The sequence below is a fragment of the Carassius carassius genome, chromosome 29, assembly GCF_963082965.1.
Source record: "Carassius carassius chromosome 29, fCarCar2.1, whole genome shotgun sequence".
NCBI classification, from domain to species: domain Eukaryota; kingdom Metazoa; phylum Chordata; class Actinopteri; order Cypriniformes; family Cyprinidae; genus Carassius; species Carassius carassius.
The window spans coordinates 7,427,639-7,449,927 of NC_081783.1; the positions used below are offsets into that span (position 1 = coordinate 7,427,639).

Here is a 22,289-nt window from a genome sequence, read left to right on the forward strand (position 1 = left end):
GACCAATACAAAGAAAGGATTTTTAGAAATCTTGGCCAACTTAAAAGTATGAACATGAAAAGTATGAGAATGTATAGCACTCAAAACTTAGCAATGCGGCGTGGCATGGAGTCAATCAGTATGTGGCACTGCTCAGGTGTTAAGAGAGCCCAGGTTGCTCTGATAGTGGCCTTCAGCTCTTCTGCATCGTTGGGTCTGGCATATCACATCTTCCTCTTCACAATACCCCATTGATTTTCTATGGGGTTAAGGTCAGGCGAGTTTGCTGGCCAATTAAGAACAGGGATGCCATGGTCCTTAAACCAGGTACTGGAAACTTTGGCACTGTGTGCAGGTGCCAAGTCCTGTTGGAAAATGAAATCTTCATCTCCATAAAGTTGGTCAGCAGCATGAAGCATGAAGTGCTCTAAAACTTCCTGGTATACAGCTGCATTGACCTTGGACCTCAGAAAACACAGTGGACCAACACCAGCAGATGACATGGCACCCCAAACCATCACTGACTGGGGAAACTTTACACTTTACACTCAAGCAATTGGATTGTGTGCCTCTCCTCTCTTCCTCCAGACTCTGGGACCCTGATTTCCAAAGGAAATGCAAAATTTACTTTCATCAGAGAACATAACTTTGGACCACTCAGCAGCAGTCCAGTACTTTTTGTCTTTAAACGCTTCTGACGCTGTTTGTTGTTCAAGAGTGGCTTGACAAGGAATGCGACAGCTGAAACCCATGTCTTGCATAAGTCTGTGCATAGTGGTTCTTGAAGCACTGACTCCAGCTGCAGTCCACTCTTTGTGAATCTCCCCTACATGTTTTTAAATGGGTTTTGTTTCACAATCCTCTCCAGGGTGCGGTTATCCCTATTGCTTGTACACTTTTTTCTACCACATCTTTTCCTTCCCTTCGTCCTCTCTATTAATGTGCTTGGACACAGAGCTCTGTGAACAGCCAGCCCCTTTTGCAATTAATTTTTGTGTCTTGCCCTCCTTGTGCAAGGTGTCAAAGGTCGTATTTTGGACAACTGTCAAGTCAGCAGTCTTCCCCGTGATTGTGTAGCCTACAGAACTAGACTGAGAGACCATTTAAAGGTCTTTGCAGGTGTTTTGATATAATTAGCTGATTAGAGTGTGGCACCAGGTGTCTTCATTATTGAAACTTTTCACAATATTCAAATTTTCTAAGATACTGAATTTGGGATTTTCCTTAGTTGACAGTTATAATCATCAAAATTAAAAGAAATAAACATTTGAAAAATAACCGTCTGTGTGTAATGAATGAATATAATATACAAATATCACTTTTTGAATGGAATTAGTGAAATCAACTTTTTGATGATATACTAATTATATGACAAGCACCTATATATACAGTGCTGTGAAAAAGTTTTTGCCCCATTCCTGTTTTTTTTTTTGGTATGTTCTATTTATGAAATGCTGCGTTGGTTTTACGCCAGATGTAACGGGACACAAGCCTTCATAAATGTTTAACTTGTCGCATCAGTCCAGGGCTGGGCGATATGGGCAAAAAATCATATCTCTATTTTTTTTGGCCGATTTGCAATATCCAATATATATGTAGGTATTTTCGTTTTTTTGTATTTGGATTAAAAAAAATCTGTGTTTAATATCTATTTATTTCACTTACCGCCCAATGTTGTCCAACAAAACAATACATATTAAAGGCTATCAAAACAAATAAAGTTAATGTAATCATGTAAGCCTTTATATTATGTGCAAAAAAGGGTTAAAATCACATTTCATTCAAAAATTGTAATATTACAATCTAAATACAAAAATAAGGCTTTTATAATAAAAAATAAAGCAGAAGTTAATTTCTAAGTTAAGTTAAATTCACTAAACTAAAAATGAGAACAAAAGCACAGAGTTGTTTGGCTATTTTGATTATTCCATTGCAGTCTCTTTACAGTCAGTGCTATCATAAAAATAGACTTACTTGTGATTATAATTATAGCGCTCCTATGTAATTGTGCTCTGTCTGTTTGGCGCATGCACAAGACTGTGCTCAGTCACTGAAGTTTAGTGGAGAATCCCAGAACAGAAGGCTCATGCACTTATGACAAATTTTTTTACATATTTCCATGGCATTCTAACATTTACAGATGGAGGATATACCTGTGATATGTAAGTTATGCATTCAGGAAGACAGCATATCTGAGCCTTTCTGTCTGAGAATATGTCGAGACTGTCTGAGACGGGCCGAGCCGCTTAAACTTCTGCAAAACAAACCTATAAACTATATCTTACCAGGCCTGAATATGAAGCTTGTCACATGTTAAGAACAAATTGGATAAAGCACTTTCTTCAAAGCAACTCAGTCTGTGTCCGGCCTATATTTTCAGATGCGCTTTTATTAAACTATTGTATATCGATATAAATAGTATTGCCTCATATCAAATTGCTTATAAAGAAAATATCGATATATCGTACAAACTCTATATACCGCCCAGCACCTACATCAGTCCATAGAAATTTCCCCTAAAGTAATCAAGATATTACTAAGGTTGCCTTCATGTGCTTTTATGGAGAAGAGCAGAGGCTTCCCTGTCTCACTGCCTCTCTGCCATTATCATCACAGGTACAATGATATCAGATCAGTGATCAAGATATTTTTGGACAAATGTGAGAAGGCCTTTGTGTTCTTTTTAGTCAGCAATTGCTATTGCCTTGGAACTCTCCCACGGATGCAGTTTTTGCCCAGTCTCTTTCTTATTGTTGGATCATGAACACTAACCTTAAAGGGTTAGTTCACCTCATGTCGTTCCAAACCTGTAAGACCTCCGTTCATCTCTGGAACAGAGTTAGAGATATTTTAGATTTAGTCAGAGAGCTTTCTGTCCCTCCATTGAAACTGTGTGTATGGTATACTGTCCATGTCCAGAAAGTTAATAAAAACATAATCAAAGTAGTCCATGTGACATCAGAGGGTCAGTTAGAATTTGTTGAAGCATCGAAAATACATTTTGGTCCAAAAATAATAAAAATTACTACTTTATTCAGCATTGTCTTCTCTTCCGTGTCTGTTGTGAGCTTAGAGTTTAGTGATATCTGGTTCGCGAACTAATCATTTAATTTAACCGGTTCTTCTTGTAATGGTTTGAAACCGTTGGAAACGGTTCACGTCTCCAATAAGCATTAATCCACAAATTACTTAAGCTGTTAACGTTTTTAACGTGGCTGACACTCCATCCAAGTTAAAATAAACCAATATCCCGGAGTAATTCATTTACTCAAACAGTACACTGATCATGGTGCAGTGGAAAAATAATTAATATTGTGTATGACTCCCATGAGCTTGGAGGACTGCATCCTTACGTCTCGGCAATGACTCAAATAACTTTTTAATTAAGTAATCTGGAATAGCAAAAAAAGCATTCTTGCAGGACTCCCAGAGTTCATCAAGATTTTTTGGTTTCATCTTCAATGTCTCCTCCATCTTACCCTAGACATGCTCTATAATGTTCATGTCTGGTGACTGGGCTGGCAAATCCTGGAGCAACTTGACCTTCTTTGCTTTCAGGAACTTTGATGTGGAGACTGAAGTATGAGAAAGAGCGTCATCCTGCTGAAGAATTTGCCCTCTCTTGTGGTTTGGAATGTAATGGGCAGCAAGAATATCTTGATACCTCAGGCTGTTGATGTTGCCATCCACTCTGCAGATCTCTCACACGCCCCAATACTGAATGATTTTGAATGACTGAATGATGAACCATAATATTTCCTCCACCGAACTTGACTGTTTTCTGTTTGAATCTTGGGTCCATGCGGGTTCCAATAGACCTATTGGAACCCGCATGGACCCAAGATGATTCTGCAATATCTGCGACGATTGGGATGAAGTTCAATAGATGATTCATCAGAAAAATCAGCCTTCTGCCACTTTTCCACAGTCCATCCTTCCTGCAAGCTGTGGGCCTTGGCAAATGCAACACAATTTTTAGTTGTCTTCTGTTTAATGCTGGTTTCTGAGCACTAATTCAGCCATTGAGACCACTGCGTGAGAGAATCGACAAACTGTTCTTGTAGATACAGGGGTTTCTGGTGACCAGCTCTTACGTAGCTCTGCTGCAGTGAAAAAGGGCCGGCCCTGGACTGTCTAACCAACAAATGGTCCTCTCGAACAGTTGTCTTACAGGGTCTGCCTGACCTGGGCCTGTCATGAACTTCACCAGTTTCTTTAAATCTTTTTCTTATCCTCTCCACTTGACGTTTAGAAACATTAAAGATGTTTGCCACCTCAGCAGGAGACTTGGTCTTCAGGCTCTTGATGATCAGCACTTTGGTCTGTGGTTGAATCTTTGGCACGCTGTCAGAGGTCAGGATGCATTTCAAATGAAGGTTGGATGTGCTGGGGTTCTTCTTCTACCTGAGAATGTGTTAATTACAGTATTTGTCACAGGTGATGGTCTAATATGTGATTGGTTGAATCCTCTAAAGATGTGACAAGACATTTGTCTGAGCCAAGTCTGTCCTTTCTGTCCTAATTAAATAATTAAAAATCAAGGCGTTATAAGATTTTATTTCGGTAAAATAAGCGTAATCTAGAGGCCTTTGCCTTTCATATAAGCCACTTTTGATTCCAAATGATCAACTAGAAGTCAAGTTATTATTTGTTGTTCCTACATTCCCTGACAAATAATTTGTCACCTATCCAAGTTGTAAGGATAAATAAGGGGGCAAAAACCTTTTCAAGGCACTATATATATATATATATATATATATATATATATATATATATATATATATATATATATATATATATATATATATATAATACACACACACACAATTATATTTAACAGAAATTCATAATACATGTGTAATATTGTAAAAAAATAAAATAAAAATAAAAAAAAAGCTGTATTATTCCATAAAATATAATACACTAAAAAAAAAATCACTCTTTTTGTGTTGAATTTTAAATATCCAATATGTCAAAAACTCAGCTATACAACTAAAAATAAATGCAAATACTGACTGAATAATGTTGGAGAGGAGATAAAGAAAGAAAAAGAGACAGAAAAATAACTGGAATGTGGACCGCTATTGCCACCTAATATAACCATCACTGCTAAATAATGGATCACCATGGGTGAAGAAAGTGAGAGAGGGCAGTTTGTGGCACCTGCAATAAGATAAAAGGGAATACATCGTCATTTCTAACAGCAGATGTTATACTGGGGTTAACTCGAGATGATGTGGCAGGTCTGGACCAATTTTAGAGGAAAAATGGGATCCCATGGATGCCATGGAGAAAAGGTTATGCTAAGTTTGAAGGGGGAAGATGCAAAGCGGATGCATAGAGAAGTGTAAACATCTCAGCGCAGGTAATTAAAGAGTGTTTAGATCTTCATGCAAGAGAGGAACTGATCACCGGATACCACAGCACAACCACAGGTCTGATAAATCTATTACATCTTACTCCCTTGTTTCTTCCTTTTGTATCTTAAAACATTCCTCATCTATCGACTGAATGATGAGATTCAGGAAGTCCCACAAGAGTAAGGGGGGGGCAGAGTCAACCACCCCGAACAATTGAGCATTAATTGCAACTATGTATTTATCAGCCGGATCTTAAGCACTGCTCTGACAGGCAAATTAGGGAGTTTCGTGGGGCGGAAGGGGGGTGCTAAGATTTACTGCAGTTTGTGAAGAACTAATTATGAAAGAGCAGAGGAAAAAAGAGAAAATGGGAAGGAATTTCTAAATTCAAACACAGTAGAAGGGTCCCAACAGTCTCTTCACACCTGAAGGAACAGGTGGCCGAACACCATGGCTCGAGAGAAGCCGTACTCTCCACATGCTGCTGCTAACACACATCTCTTACGTGTTAATGCTGCAGTGCAGTTGCCATGGCATAAAACAACACTTGCTAATTACGAGCTAAAGAAAATTACAAACAGGCTCTTGAAGGGAGCTAGCAAACCCCTAATGCTGTTATCCTGTGAAAATCTGATTACACAACGGGGAGGTTAAGCAATGGCCCAGTTCGTGCTTTCAGATTCGTGATGAGGTCAAGTATAACAAATACCAGAAGTTACCTTGGAGGACACAATCCTGTTGTCACAGAATTTAGAGGGGATGAAGGCCTCTGTGTCTGGACATGGCCGATGTCCTACATAGATTGTCCTGCTGTCCACTCGATTCTCGTCTCCTCCACACTACATGGACACAAGGAGAAACAGGAAAAAAGAGAGAGAGAGATCATTCTCATGAACAGTTTAAACACAGCAACATCAGCTGACCAACATCAAAATGGAGAACCAGTCGGCGTACAGTGTTTGAAAAAAGTCATACATTTTTGCCTTTACACTAGGTCATAGTATTGTTGTGACATCTTTTGGTTTAAATGTCAGCAAGGTAACATTATATAGCTGTTTATACTGCACTCTCAGGAGAGAAAAAAAAAAGGTACACTTTTTTCAGTTTTTACCTTTGTTGTTATAGGACAGTATAGAGAACAGGAAGTGAAGAGGGAGAAGGTGGGGGGCAGGATCGGGGGAGATGTCCCTGAGCTGGGATTCGAACTCGGGACACCAATTGCGCAATGGAACTATATGTTGGACCATTGCCCTAAACACTTGTACCTTTGGAATAGTTACTGCTTTTGCACCTTTTTTTCCTGAGTATTACTTTTTTATATTTGAATTACTACTTTGATTACTTTTTAATGTTTTATTTATTTATTTATGTATTTATTTATTCATATATATACACACACACGTATACATACATACGTTTTTTTTGTAAGGGTCAATTAAAATATTTGCTAAATATATTATTAAAAAAAGAGAAAAAAAAATAAACAACCCCTAAAGTATAATAACTAAAGGTCTGAGATGTGTACTTTCAGCTTTGCAGCACATGCTTTAGCACAGCTCCAGACACAGCCAAGTATAACAAGGGTTCGGTGGGTCAAAGTGTGATCAAGCTCCTGAGACTTTTAAGATCTCACTCTTAAAGCTGAATGCAATCACATGATTTGTTCTTTTTTTTTTAATAGATAACATGTGGGATCAGAGGATGTGTGGTATATATATATATATATATATATATATATATATATATAATGTAATATACTATACTAATATACTATTGTTTTGTTTTGTATGTAGTGTTTGGCAGTGGGATTGCAGTTGCTTGCCCACTGTAAAAAAAAATCCCTAAGAAACACTGTAACAGGTCTGTGAGTTTCCCCTGTGGTCAAGTTCGTGACTCAGGACATTTCTATAGAGTGAAAAGGGGAAACAACTTGACTCAAAGCTGTGTAAGCATGGGATTGCCGGAGGAAATGTTGGCATAAAACATACACGCTGATGGACAGCCAGGAAGCCAGATCTCTGAAGCTGGACTTTAGAGTGTTACAAATGAGAGAGAGAGAACCATTTAAAACAACCCCATTCACTACAATGAATCAAGACTTTCCTGTACTACAAATGAGAGAGGGCCATTTTGGACCAAATTAATCAGTGGAATGAATCAAGACGTTTTGGATGGCACACATGTAAGTCAGGACTGTAATGTAAATTAAAAAAAACATCACAACACAAGAAATAATTAACAATAATGACATAACAAACAGGGTAACTCAAAAATCAATGGACAATATAGCTTATAGTAGAAACCTAGTAATAGTAGAAACCTAGTAATAGTAGAACCTCGGATTCAGGAGGAACAGTGTGGTTTTCGTCCAGGCCGTGGAACACTGGACCAGCTCTATACCCTCTACAGGGTGCTGGAGGGTTCATGGGAGTTTGCCCAACCAGTCCACATGTGCTTTGTGGATTTGGAGAAGGCATTCGACTGTGTCCCTCGAGGCGGCATTTGGAGGGTGCTCCGGGAGTATGGGGTCCGGGGCCCTTTGCTAAGGGCTATCCGGTCCCTGTACGACCGGAGCAGGAGCTTGGTTCGTATTGCCAGCAGTAAGTCAGACTTGTTCCCGGTGCGTGTTGGACTCCGGCAGGGCTGCCCTTTGTCGCCGGTTCTGTTCATGATTTTTATGGACAGAATTTCTAGGCGCAGCCAGGGGCCGGAGGGGGTCAGGTTTGGTGACAACACGATTTCGTCTCTGCTCTTTGCGGATGATGTTGTCGTGTTGGCCTCATCAAGCCAGGACCTTCAGCATGCACTGGGACGGTTTGCAGCCGAGTGTGAAGCGGCTGGGATGAGAATCAGCACCTCCAAATCCGAGGCCATGGTCCTCAGTCGGAAAAGGGTGGCTTGCCCTCTTCAGGTTGGTGGAGAGTTCCTGCCTCAAGTGGAGGAGTTTAAGTATCTTGGGGTCTTGTTCACGAGTGAGGAAAGGATGGAACGGGAGATTGACAGACGGATCGGTGCAGCTTCTGCAGTAATGCGGTCGATGTACCGGTCTGTCGTGGTGAAGAAAGAGCTGAGCCACAAGGCGAAGCTCTCGATTTACCGGTCAATCTACGTTCCTACTCTCACCTATGGTCATGAGCTTTGGGTCATGACCGAAAGGACAAGATCCCGGATACAGGCGGCCGAAATGAGCTTTCTCCGTAGGGTGGCTGGGCGATCCCTTAGAGATAGGGTGAGAAGCTCAGTCACCCGGGAGGAGCTCAGAGTAGAGCCGCTGCTCCTCCACATCGAGAGGGGTCAGCTGAGGTGGCTCTGGCATCTGTTCCGGATGCCTCCTGGACGCCTTCCCGGGAAGGTGTTCCGGGCGCGTCCCACTGGGAGGAGACCACGGGGAAGACCTAGGACATGCTGGAGAGACTATGTCTCCCGGCTGGCCTGGGAACGCCTCGGTGTCCCCCCAGAAGAGCTGGAGGAAGTGTCTAGGGAGAGGGAAGTCTGGGGTTCTCTGCTTAGACTGCTCCCCCCGCGACCCGGCCCTGGCCCCGGATAAGCGGAAGAAGATGGATGGATGGATGTAATATAGCTTTTTTTAACAGAGCATAGCCGATAATGCAGAGTTCAGCAGCATCTTAAAACTGCTACTTTTAGTTAGTCACTCACACACACACCACCATTTCTCTGTCACTGAGGGTCTCTATGAAGACAACATATGCTGCCACCACGTCTCAGCAGGCTTTCAGCATCACACTTCAACCCCACCCGCCGCCCACTCTCTTTCTCGCCCCCCTCCCCCCAGTGTTTCCCAGGACAGTGTGAGAGGCAGTACCACAACTGCTGGTGTGAATAATTCAGAATGCATTGAGAGACAGAATCTGAGGGTTTAATGCAGTGTGTGAGTGTGTGCTGAGCCCCCCTTCATCTGTTCCACACCTCCGCCCCATCAGGTAGAGGGATGGCAGGCATAGTAGTGCTGTCACAACCTGTCCGGTAATGTTCAGCTCCTCGCTGACAGGACTTGTGTACGGTGTGTATCAGATAACATGCTGATCCTGTGTGTCGCATATCTGCCCTAATCGCTCGCATCAGTGTATTCATCACCTGAAAACTCAATCACAGCGTATCAGTATGCATCAGTGGTGCGCGATAACTCACGTCCCTCACTCGGGGCATCGAGGAACAAGAGGCTTATGTGTATCTACTGCAAACTAGATGCAAATCTTCAGCATACAAGTCACTCTCATCCACATCTGCACTCTGAGTCAGAAGAGACAGCTATTTAAAACAGTCAATGACTGTTTCATCTGCATCATCTTCTCGTCTCCCACTGGATATGCCCTCGATTCAGCTTTTTTTTTTTTAAATGTACATGGCGGCGCAATCTGTATATTCTGGCTCGATGGTTGGGAAGAGCCTGGGATTACGTACATTTTTGTGAAGCGTGACGGCTCTTCACACATCAGTGTAGCATGCGGTGCGTTCCCTGGTCCCGGATGAAACAGGCTGGACCAAATGGAGAGGGGAGGGGCAGGTGTGAGGGGAGAGGAAATGGCACAAGTTCCAGAGCTCAGGGGATTGAATCCACCTCCAAATGCCACCCGGTGTAAAAGGAACACAGCGCAGAGCTTCGGGAAAAACAAAACAAACGGACGTGGAGCTGTGTTAAATCTAAACCGAATTATAAGGGTATCAGGGCTGGGACGATGCTTGTGTGAGGGCTGCAGTTTCAGCGTTTCACAGAAAGGTCAAAATGGTCTGTAAAAAGTGAATGATTCAGTGAGGTCCTTTAGGTTAGATGCTTGCTCAGATACGGTCTCTTCGTTTTATTAGTTATACATCAACTACAGTCAGGAGAAGGGTTAGGAAGAAGGAAAAGAGGCCTTTGGGAGGGAATCCACTGAATGACTCCACTGATGATGATTATTTTCATGCTGTCTGTGTTGTTTAGCACCTGCAGGAATTTTGCAAATGGTAATGGCAAACAAAAAACAGGCTATGTCAGGGTAGCAGTGTCATAAAAATGTGCCCAGACAATGGCTGAAAGACAGTGCAAGAAAAGATTTCTAGACAGGACCTTAAAATTAAATGAAAAAAAAAAAGTGTAAAAAAAAAAAAAATCCAAGATAGAATAAGCCAGTGTCATGATCACAGGAAAATGTACACAAACATCCCTTTTTAAATAAGCCCTCATTTACTAGAAATGAACCATTCTGTTTCAGTTCGAATGATTCGAATAATGTTTTGATTAACTTTTTTTTTTTTTAGAAAAAGCTATTTAAAAAAAAACACTCCTATATTCACTTTTATGACTAATATGAGCATAAGTTTATATAACTGATAACTCGTGAGTTTGAGACACATTCATGAATCATTCTGAATGATAGAACTACAAATGCTGAAATTAAGAATCTGCAATACTATATTCTATACAATTCTATAATGAGCCTCATTTGCACACAAAATAGGTGTGCTTCCCAGGAAAGAACAACAATAGCGTTTTAAATATTCATGGAGCAGCACTACATCACATATGGTACATGAAGAAGAGACTCACAGCTCTGACACAGGCAAATGTTGAGTGAAATGGCACCTCAGTGTCTCTGACTCGGACAAATCAAATCAACGAGGCCTCTTAGTTAATTATTTTCACACCAATAAAAATAAATAGTTGTTCTGAAAAATGAAACAGTTTTCAGGAAGCTGATCCATTGACTGATTATGGTGCAAACTGCACTGAATCGGTGTAAAAGTACAGTTCTGATAGTTATTGATTACTCTGCTGGTTTAAAAGTGCAGGTCTGTGAGCATTGCTCATCTTCTCTTGTGTGTTTTTCTCATTTGGAGTCATTAACCACAGGATCAACGTTACAGCGCTGTCTCAAGGTTACCTGCGAAGCAAACACTGACAGGTCACAATATAAATCTTAGTTACACAACTACAGACAGATCACAAGAGCAGCATCATTCTGGAAAATTGTCAGAACAGACACGGATAGTAAAGAGAATACAAAAAAAAAAAAAAAACACAGAACTGTTTACACAAAGACAGCAGAAGAAGAAAAAAGCCAGGGGACAGGATAGATAAGAAAAAGGCCATTGAACTGGCATCGGAGTTCAGTGTTAAACATAATGAGGGTCAGAATATAGGGCCCCGTTGCATTTTCAAAATGCTAGATGCTGGTGACACTCTTTTCAAAACTGCTTATTTAAGGCCAAACAATGGAGACCATGCAGTGCTTTAATTTTACATTTTGATTACTTTAATCGGTTTCTGTATTATCTCTTACTTGAATGCTACTGTTAAATGGAAAAACACTTTATTTCATTTGTGTCAGTTTTATTGTATTCGTCCTTCTGTTTGACAATTGCATCTATGTGATTTTTTTATTTTCTTCTTATTAACAAAAATAAGATTTTAGTCATATTTCCCTAGCTCATGCCCTCTTATCCTTTTAGCTTATTCAAATACTGTTCCTGTTGTTTTAATGTTTTTGTCTTGGTATCAGTCCAGTAGCAGTATTTAAATATTTTAGTCACAGATCATATCAAAGTCAAAATTTTGGTGTCATGATTAGAATGAGCCAAAATCTCAGCAGAAGTAGACCTAGGTACTTTTTGCCTGATGTTTTTTATTTTTATTTTTTTAAATAATATGAATTTGTATATTTTAATTACCTCACATACAGTTTGTCACCTTTTATATAATAGGGAAACGTGATAACGGATATGGAAACTGTAAACATTTTATGCTAGAAATGGTTTAAAAAAAATTGTTGGATTAATTTTCCTATGAAGAAGACAAAATGAGTTGTTAAAACAAATGTATTCAGATCTAAAGAGTAAGCTAAGAAGTACTTCTACAATCATGTTTATTAATTTATTTTCCCAAAATGGTAGCGATGCGATAAAGCATGCCAGTGGCTCAACCAACAGTGAGCTTTGCATCCAAATGCAGGAAATATCATTATATTAGTCTTGTCAACAACAATTTTCATTAAAGTATCTGAGGGATTCTTTCTCAGTTCTCCTTGACCAGAGGTCAAATCAATAAAACGTGGCACAGCTTACCCCATTCTCTGCTACGGTCTAAAGCAGTGAAGGATCAATAACACAAACACTGTTTGCTCATTCAAGACCCGACGCAGCTGCCACAGAATAAACATGACGTTAGGGAATTGAGTAAAGCATATCATTACTATATCAAATTAGACTTTAAAGACATCATGTTTACATGGATTCAAGTAAATGCGCAAGCACAGCAGTGGTTCCAGGCCTCAGCATGCTGTGATTTCAATGGAAACAAAGCAGCATTCAGACTGTGCCAGCATTACAGCTGCTGACCACTTGCTCAGATGCAGACGGCTCACCACGTGTTTGAGCCCAACACTCACATCAGAAGAAAATCAAACAAGTCAAGATCATTCAGTTGATGAAACAAAAATTATTTTAAACAATTATTAACATTTAGCAATTAACTTAAGAAAAGTTTAACATATGGGCATGTGTAAAAAGACTGACAAAAGGCATTTGCTTAGACCACATTTAACTAGGGGTGGCAATATCTCGATATTTAAAATATATCGAGATTTTTTTAAACACGATATGGATTTTGACATATCGTATATATCGATATATTGTTTATATTTAATTCTGATTCCGCCACTTTGCTTGTTTGCCTTCTCTGTTTTGTGCTCACCCCCGCTCGCTCGCCCCCCGCCTCCTTCCTTTTGTCCCCTCTACCCTCGCGTGTAGAGAACTAGTCTAAAAATACTTCGATACTTCGGTTTTAAGGCGTCGGGCGAACAGCAGGCACTGTAGGGCCCAATGATTTCCGTGATGCAGAAAACGCGGACGGAATCGCAGAATACAGTCATAAAAACGGAATTTACAGTTTAACGCGGAATGTCATGGAATTTGTCAAATTGTGAATGAATTCATCAAAAGTAGGTCATGCACTTACATCAAATCGCGATATGGACTAATATCTGCAAATATTATCCCGGAAAAGTCTATTTAAATATGAATCCTGCATGTTCTGCGTGTCTGTGTTAATGAATGGCGCAGAAGCGCTTCTTCATTCATTAAAAACACAGAAGCGCGCATGACGCTCGCGCTGATTTCAGCGTCTTTCCTCTCACTAATAAAGACGTGAACACAAGAGGAACATCTCCAGAACTGCACTGAGAGTCACTTCATGAGCTTTTGACCGTTTGATTTGAGTAAAACAAGCGTCATATCACATCATAGACTGTAGAATCACATACACAGAACTGTAACGGTAAACCCGTCAAAAAAGTATTTGCCAGAAATCTATTACTATTGTTCAGCAAAATGTACATAGCCCACTACTACTACTATTAAAATGAAATGAACATAATTTTTTAAGGAATAATCACACAACATTTCTTACATGTTTTATTTTTAATAGTAAATCCCCTTTGTTTACCAAAAAAATAAGATTGCTTAATTTTAAATAATTAAAAGATAAATTAAATGAATGTTTTATGCCTTCATTTGATAACCAGAAAAATGTAAATCAGAATTTCTGAAGGGAAAAAAACATTTCACATAAGGCTATTTTAAGATTTTTTTAACTAATTAAGTTGTTTTTATGCATTTAAATAATTACACATGCTAAAACACAGAATTAGGTAACAATAAAACATATGGTGAAGAAAAAAATAAAACATTTCATAGGGCCCTAAACATGTAATATTTGGCATATTTGTTTTTGCAGTATTTTTGGGGGGGTTATTTTTCCTATAAAGATATCGAGATATATATCGTATATCGAGATATAGCAAAATATATCGAGATATATTTTTTGCTCCATATCGCCCAGCCCTACATTTAACCATTAAGTCACATTAAAATTTATTTTTATTATTTTATTTATTATTAAGTAAATGTGTGTGTGTTTAATAGTCTGCATTCTCACACAAAGCTACCTTTGATAAATGGACAATGCAAAGATTGCACAGTCATGGCTCATGATTTCCATGCCTATTTTTGCTTTTAAGGCTTTATATTTTATTTCCAGGTAAAACAAATGAGGCTTCCTGACAAAATTGCCAAGCTGAGCTGCTCCTGCCGCCCAGGCACCTGGAACTGTAATGAATATTCTGATGAAACGTCTTAAAGTTGCACAAAAACACAGAGTCAGCTTCTGATGGGATAACTCTCTCAGCAAATGATTGATTGCGTTGCTGTTGAGCAATGGAATGAGAAATGGTCTGTGATATATCACTAATAAATACACTTCCTGAACCCTATGCTGTTGCACCTCACGTTCAGTGTTTCTCAGCAGTAAATAAAGAGTGGATCGAAAGATGAAAGAGTGATAGCGTGACCTCTATCAACCACACTGCTGTGCATGCAATAACAGCTGAATTAACAATTGATTGCTGTAAATCATATCATTTCTCTCCGTGTTCGGCAGAAAGGCATGCTTCAGTTATAATTAGCAGCGCTTGCTAAGGCAAGCATCACTATTACGACTGCTAATACTTAGGGATTTAAACACCTAAATATTTAAGTCTGGTAAATATTACAGACATGAATAATACCTCAAATCGTACGGCTGTTGTATTACTTATCTAAGCAACTTGATCCATGATTTTTGCCTGGCAGATATCAAAACGATGAATGTGTCATATCTATTCACCAAAATGAGGAAAACATGAGAATTTGGAGGTAGGCTCTGCTTGACTTGGACCAGCAAGCAACTACCTAGCAACCAGCCACACTCTGAACTGCATAGCAACCTGCTAAAAACCACTATGAAGACTTTAGCAAACACCCACAAGACCACAGCATTATGGCAAAGACTTCTACACGGGCAAGCAACACATATAGCACTTTGCATAATACACATTCTCAAGTGTTTTTACTACAGAACAGAATCACATTGGACCGAGAATGTGTGATGGCACCTGCGAAGAACGTACTTGCAGATGTGAAGTGCTTCGATTTGGCTGTATGTGACAGATACAGTGTTCAGAAATTCATATAATTTCACAACAGCGAGCCAAAATCTGTTCTATTTTTAAAACATCCTCCAGGCCGCATCGGAACAGGCAGCGAGCCGCAGTTTGGACACCCTCTGAGTTTAATTAATAATTAAGTAAATGGAAAGAGTACAGCCCAGCTGTAAATCTACCACGAGTCGACTGCCCTTGAAAAAGGATAGTGCAAGAAACCAGTTAAAAGCTTCAGATTGAAGAGATAACTGCTGCCCTGACATCACACTTACAGTCCGCATGAAGGCACATGGTTAGGGTTGGGAACCGAGAACCGGTTCTGTTTTTTTTTAAAAGAACCGGAACCGTGAGCAATTTCTAAGTTTCGTTTCCAAAAACAGTTCTGGTGCGACACGTAACCAAGCGTGTGTTCTGATAATTCTGCGATTCCCGTAAAACAGGTCACAAACAAAATAACAGAAACGCCGGCCTGCCTCTTTAATTACGGAGCACATCGTTTCCAATGACGCGCACTCAACAGACTCTCCACGCCGCATTGTGTCTTTGACACGTTTCCCACGACTGTACACGCGTGGCTTTATGGAGTGTGTATACATGGTTATAAGTATAACAGTTTATATTTCATTAATTTAGGGAAATGAACAAGTGTCTCAGCCCTAAAGGAACTATTTGGCCAACCAGCTTATTCTTGCTAGAAAAGCTCAATGTTATCGATACTGTAAAAAACATCAACTTTGAAGCACATGCTGTTTGATGGACTAGCCTTACTCAACATTATTTACTAGCTTCCAGCAACACTACATTTAGTGAAGGTAAAATAGTAAAAAACTATTTAAATGGAACCGGAATCGGAACCTGAAAATTTGTATACTGTAATATATGTTGCATTTTGACATTGCCAAACTTTAAATTAAGTTTACAGTAAATAATAAACAGTATTGAGCATTTGGGTATTGAGTATTGTGCATTTTTCCTTACCACTATTATTTTATAGATGTTTAATGATTTTAATGGAACCAGAATTGAAACCGTTAGGTGGAACCGGAACCGGAAATTTTCTAATGATTACCAACCCTACACATGGAAGATGTGAAACTTGTTGAAAGAGGTTTCTACAGTCTTATAACCACAACTGAACTTTTTGGCTATCAGACTAAACAATGTACTTTTTGGTAAAAAGTAATACGCATTATTGTAACACCCCTTCATGAAGCATATTACAGGGAGGCTTCTCATCAGAAGCCTCTTAGTGTAAGCAAGGTAAATGATAAAAAGGACATTTCATTTTGAGTTTTACAGAAGGTGACAAGGCAAGAGAAGATGATTTCCATACAGTGCACTTCCTCATTCACTTGCCTGAGTGGATGTACTTTTTGCATTTCAATTGGGTCATCTTATCAACACCCAGGTTCTTCACCTTTTCTGAAAACCTATACGAACCAGATTCCCTGAATTACATAAAAACACAAGACAAGCAATGTGATGACAAACAAAGTGGCTTATTTACAGCGCTATTCCACCACTGACATTCAGAAAAGCAGGCAATCTATACTAGAAAATAGGGCAAGAAGGCAAGACATCAAAGTGACAGTGACAGCTTAAAAGCAGAAGAACAGGCTCAAGTTGAGTGTAAATGACTGTGAACAATGAGCTTCTAAATACTCCTGAAAGAAGATGTCAGCAGAGATCTCGTGGCCCAGGGCTGATCTGGGCAGATGCTACACGTGACCAGCCCACTCCTGTAGTAGCAGCCGCAAACAAATGACAAAACAAATGGTCTACTACTGACTTTGCATACTAATCTGAATATTCAAAATTGCAAGGATGCTATTTCTGAGCGGCCAAACGCTGACAGAGGGAGACACTGGTTGTCAAAGGAACAAGACTGTTGCTACACTGAAAAAGGACCTAGTAATTAAGAGCACTCACATTGGGGGGGGTGGGGGGGGGGTGGGGGGGGTGAACTGAACACTTAAAATAACTGCTCGGATTTAGAGACTTGGAGTAAAGTGTAAGGGGCTTTGTGAAGGCTGTATTAAACCATACAACACCCACTCACTGCTCTCAGCTCATAACCTGATGCTAACAGCAGGGCGAAGTTGAGCGAGTCCAAAAGGGCATGTTTTTAGAGATCCAAACCACTCTCATCGGGCAGAACGGAGTTAGTTAACTCCTAAAACCAACAAAAAGTAGTCGTAAGGATCAATAATGGCTTCACAATTCCAATTTCAAATGCTCTTTACAATACATCGTTTCAAAACAGCTTTACAGAAAAACATCTTACATTTACAGTATATTGTTTTTATTTTAAATCTATTTTACATTTATCATTTAACATGTATTTTAAAACTACTTAATCCACTTCATATTAAAAAAAATAATAATAATCAAATGTTAGGACAAAAGCTGGAATATATACAACTTAACATAACACAACATAACATAATAAAACAGAAATTATATGTTTTCTGAGTTGCACTGGCATTTAATAATATAAAATAATAATTTAAATAATCACAGAAAATAGTATAATATAATATAATATAACAACATACTATTATATAATATATTAAACTAATGGTGTAAAATTATGGCACAACATTGTAGGTTTTTTTTTTTTTTTTTTTTTTTACTAATCTTTCACTCTCACTAATACTATCAAAACTATCATGAGTCATTCATAAGATTTCAATAAAGCTGACATGTTTAAAAATGGTGCCAGTTCTGTGCTTTACAAAAGTAAAACGCTCAAGCTTAAAGCCAAATAAAAAAAGCTGTCTGGCTACAGTTGCACTGTAGTTACGCAAGGCAGAGCAGAGTTCCCACAAAACATAGCCAACATTATTTCGACATCAAGCCTACATTTGCATAGCTAAATTAAATAAACAAAAAATTTTCTTTTACAGAACATCATTTAGATCTGATTTAGATTGAGCTTTCATGGACAAGAAATGAAATACATCAAGTAATATCAACATCATCAGCCTTACATTAAGACTTCAGATGCTGCTTCTGCACGTTCTGCGCATTACCAGATAATAAACCTGAATAAAAGGCTTAACCGCCATCATTCATTCATCACATTTTATACTGGTAGTAGTCCCCATGGAGTACAGCAGATCCCACAATGCCTTGACTCCCAAGTCTTTTATTCTCCATCATGTGCAGAATACAGGGTGGCACCAGGAGGATATTAATAGCATCACGACACGCTGAAGTGAAGACTGGTAGTGAGAGAAGTGTGAGCAGCGGTGCAGCAGTAGACACTCTGTACTGTGGCCTGGCCTATATTAACATGGCCTCACTGACAGAGAGAGATGAAAAAAGGACAGACGCAGAAAAAGAAAGTAACTAAACTACATCCGGGGATTCTGCAAGTCGCAAGCTCAAATGATGTGTGAGATGAGTTTTCACTGCTGGCTTTCGGCAAGTGATGAGAATGCTGATGGCTTTTTATTTTGGTTTCATTTTTTGATGTAAATTATATAAAGAAGTGTTCCCAGACGCTCACTGAAGACAAGCCTGTTCTTGCTCTGAACTGCAAGTGAAAAAGCAAACTGGTCTGAGCTTGCTTGGCTCAAGCCCAGTTCTCAGACTGAATCTGCAGAGACATGTGAGATTACGGAGGGATTTGAGAGAGGTGAAAGTTTAAGGAAAAGCTGAGGGAGAGAAAACAACAGGAAGCCATTGTGCTGTTGTCTGCACAAAGAGAATGTGACTTGTGATGACAGCTTGCTGTCAGTGAGGCTGGAAACTTGTTTATGAACATAACTGAGATAACCATCATCATTACATTCATTAATCATCATTACACACATTATTACACTTCAGACCACATGAAATCAAACTTTAAGACCATTTACTTTCTTAATGTACCTTGTAGTACATGATTTATCAGGTCCCACAGGTGGGGGAAATTAGGTACTAAAAACATTACTGTATTACTATTGTCCTTCAACTATTTGAATCTGATTGGTCAGTTGTGAGATGATTTGCAGTTAAACGTGCAGTATGGAATTTTTGGCCACCAGGGGTCACTCAATCAAAACAATAACATGAGACGTACTTTGATGACGTCGGGAAAGAGCGTAGGCTCATGGGAGTTGTTGTTCATTGGAACACGCGCTCTGTCGCTCCCCACATTCCTCACTCATTTTAACTGAGGCCGGCGACACACTGGATGCGTGGCGCAAGCGTCTCAGCTGCGTGGCGTGTCAGTTTTTAATTCGGCTCCCATGTTAATAGGTAAGAGCAGGGTTCCTCAAATCTTGCCCTGGAGGTCCAATGCACTGCCGAGTTTAGCTCCAACCCTGATGAAAGTCACCTGCCTGTGATTTTCTAATGATCCTGAAGACACCGACTGGCATTGATTAGCATGCTCAGGTGTGGTTGATTAGGGTTAGAACTAAACTCTTCAGTAAAGTGGATCTCGAGGTCTCGAGATTTGAGGATCCCTGAGTTAGAGCTTGCAGACTGCCTGCGTGAGACGCGTGTCTCAGGCGCGGCTCGAGCCACGCGGAAAATGTGTGCATGCTAGAAATAGAACCGACGCCTATTTTTCACGAGACATGCACGCGTGTTGGAAGCGTTTCCAGGCAAAATATAATAGGAAAATATGTTTATATGTAATTTTGTACACAAATACATATTAATTCATGACATTTTGATGTTTGAAAGTCTATAGGTTGACAAATTCAGATACAAATGTAATTTAAAAAATAAATAAATAATTATCGATTTTCAAATATTGCACCTGTCAAACATAAGTCTATTTTGCCGTCAATACTGTTGACGGTGTCCTTTATCAGTAGGCTTTATATTTATGTTCAACATGAAGTATAGATATTGTTGTCATGAAGACAAGAGCCTGGTCTGTCGGCGGTCTCCCTCTATGTCACCTACAGCAGCAGCAGCAACGCGCCGCGCTTCTGGCACGCAGCCAGTGTGTCACCGGCCTTAGTATTTTGACAATCACATATTTTCGAACGGAGATATATATGAATTATCAGACCCCTATCAAATCAATATTCCATCTAGCTAGTAGTAATATATGTTAAAAAAAAACACGGTTGCCTTTCGTTAATAATTATAATTAGGCTACGTTTATACTATGATATCGAACAAGATAGTGAACTGCATTTGAAGCTACTTTATCCAGCTAGATATAGAACACATGTAGATTTACATTATACTCTACATGAGAGCTAGTCCGTCTGCGTTTTACACAAGACATCATCGTTTCACAAAATATACGGATAGATATAGTTAGCTGAATGGATGCATACCTGTTTATTAGAATGCAAGCATCTCTCTGTAGTTTCAGCTTGTCACGAAGCTCTCTCTATCTTGGAAATGCAACTCCAATATTTACCAGTGTCTCATTTCTTCTTCGTCCCAAAACCTTCTCAGGTCATTTATTTCACCCGTACGTTTGCGCTTCACAGAACGTGCAGGCGAAGCATAATCATGATCCATAACTAAGTTATTGATTGAGGTATAAATACGATAATAAACAATATAAATATAAAATATAATAGTCTCGATCAAGGCTAGCTACTACTTTTTCTTCTTCGTCTCGTCTTTGCTTCTGTTCACCTTTGTATTTGGCGGTTCCGCAGGAAGTTAGATAAACTAGAGGGGTCAAAGTTTATATGACGACATAGACGGGAGACAAAACGGAAATAAAGAAACGTGCCGTGTCTTCTAATTAAACTATCATTTTCTCCGGATTTTAAAGTTTGTGGAAACTGTCGGGATAATGTAAGTACACAACAAAAAAATATATATAACATAGATATAGTGATATCTGCTATTTTTAAAGCAGAAAAATTACATATTGCGCCTTTAAATATTTGTGTATAATGACTGCTTCTATTCATTGTCCCATAGCTGATAGCTTGTATTGCTGTGTTAGTTTCATTCTTTTTTACTGCTAGTTCCCTACACACATCCTTTCCTATTCACTTACTAATCTCTTTTGTAGTCATGTAATAAGCAGTAAAAATGTACAGTCAGCCAATCATTAACAAGAAAAAACTCTGACAGTGTGATTTATCCCATACATGTATCAGCATATCGATATTGATCTAATCAAAAGTCCTGTTCCTTACTATTTCCCTCTGAATATTCTCGAAGGTAGTGGAGCTGTGAATGCAGTTTCGTATGAAAGCAGACTGAAGATATGAAACATGCTTTTCAACTTGGTCTGCAATAGGTCTGGGCGATATATTGAATTTTAGCGATAATATCACAATAATTTTGACGGAATTGTAAAATTTGGAAATATTGTGAATATTGAATATTTCAAATTCAAGCATACTTTACTAAAAGAACAAGCCGAACGACCAAAAAAAGGAGACATGTTATTGCAGACTGATCTACACGGCTCTACTATGTGAGCTTTCATGAATTTTTCATCAATTGTTGAATAAAGTCATTATTTTTGGTTTCTCCATGCAGAAAAAGTTCTCATAGCTTTGTAAAAATATGGTTGAACCACTGATGGCACGTGGACTATTTTAACGATGTCCTTACTACCTTTCTGGGCCTTTAAGTTGCATTGCTGTCCATGCATGGTCAGAAAGCTCTCGGATTTCATCATAAATATCTTCATTTATTTTGCGAAGATGAACAAAGGCCTTACAGGTTATGGAATGACATGAGTGAGTAATTAGGGGCTTTTGCACCTAGGAACTAGCCAGCAGGGTCGCTCCCAGAGAACCAGTTACTCCCTTGGGCCGTTTTCTGATTGCATTTGTACTGGCAACAGGAACTCTGAAGCAGCTGACAGTAGATACTCGTGGAGTGAATATTTTTAATCTGCTCAAATCTGCTCATCTGCCCAAAATACCCTATTAATGACAGAATTTTTTTAAAAGCATTTTAAAACAATAATAGTTACAAGAAAAAATGATAATGATTTTTTGATATTAATTAAACTACTGAAATCATAAAGTTGATCCACCGCTGGAACTTT

At 39.1% G+C, this 22,289-nt stretch overlaps 1 protein-coding gene across 6 annotated transcripts in view; it reads right to left on the reverse strand.

Annotated features, from left to right (window-relative positions):
- Positions 1-22,289, reverse strand: part of LOC132109521 (phospholipid-transporting ATPase IG-like) — a 64,677-nt gene that overhangs the window by 32,120 nt on the left and 10,268 nt on the right. For all 6 annotated transcript variants that reach the window (XM_059515670.1, XM_059515671.1, XM_059515667.1 and 3 more), the window contains exon 2: positions 6,059-6,178. In XM_059515670.1, coding sequence (XP_059371653.1) covers positions 6,059-6,178 — 120 coding nt within the window. The remainder of the gene's footprint in view (positions 1-6,058; positions 6,179-22,289) is intronic.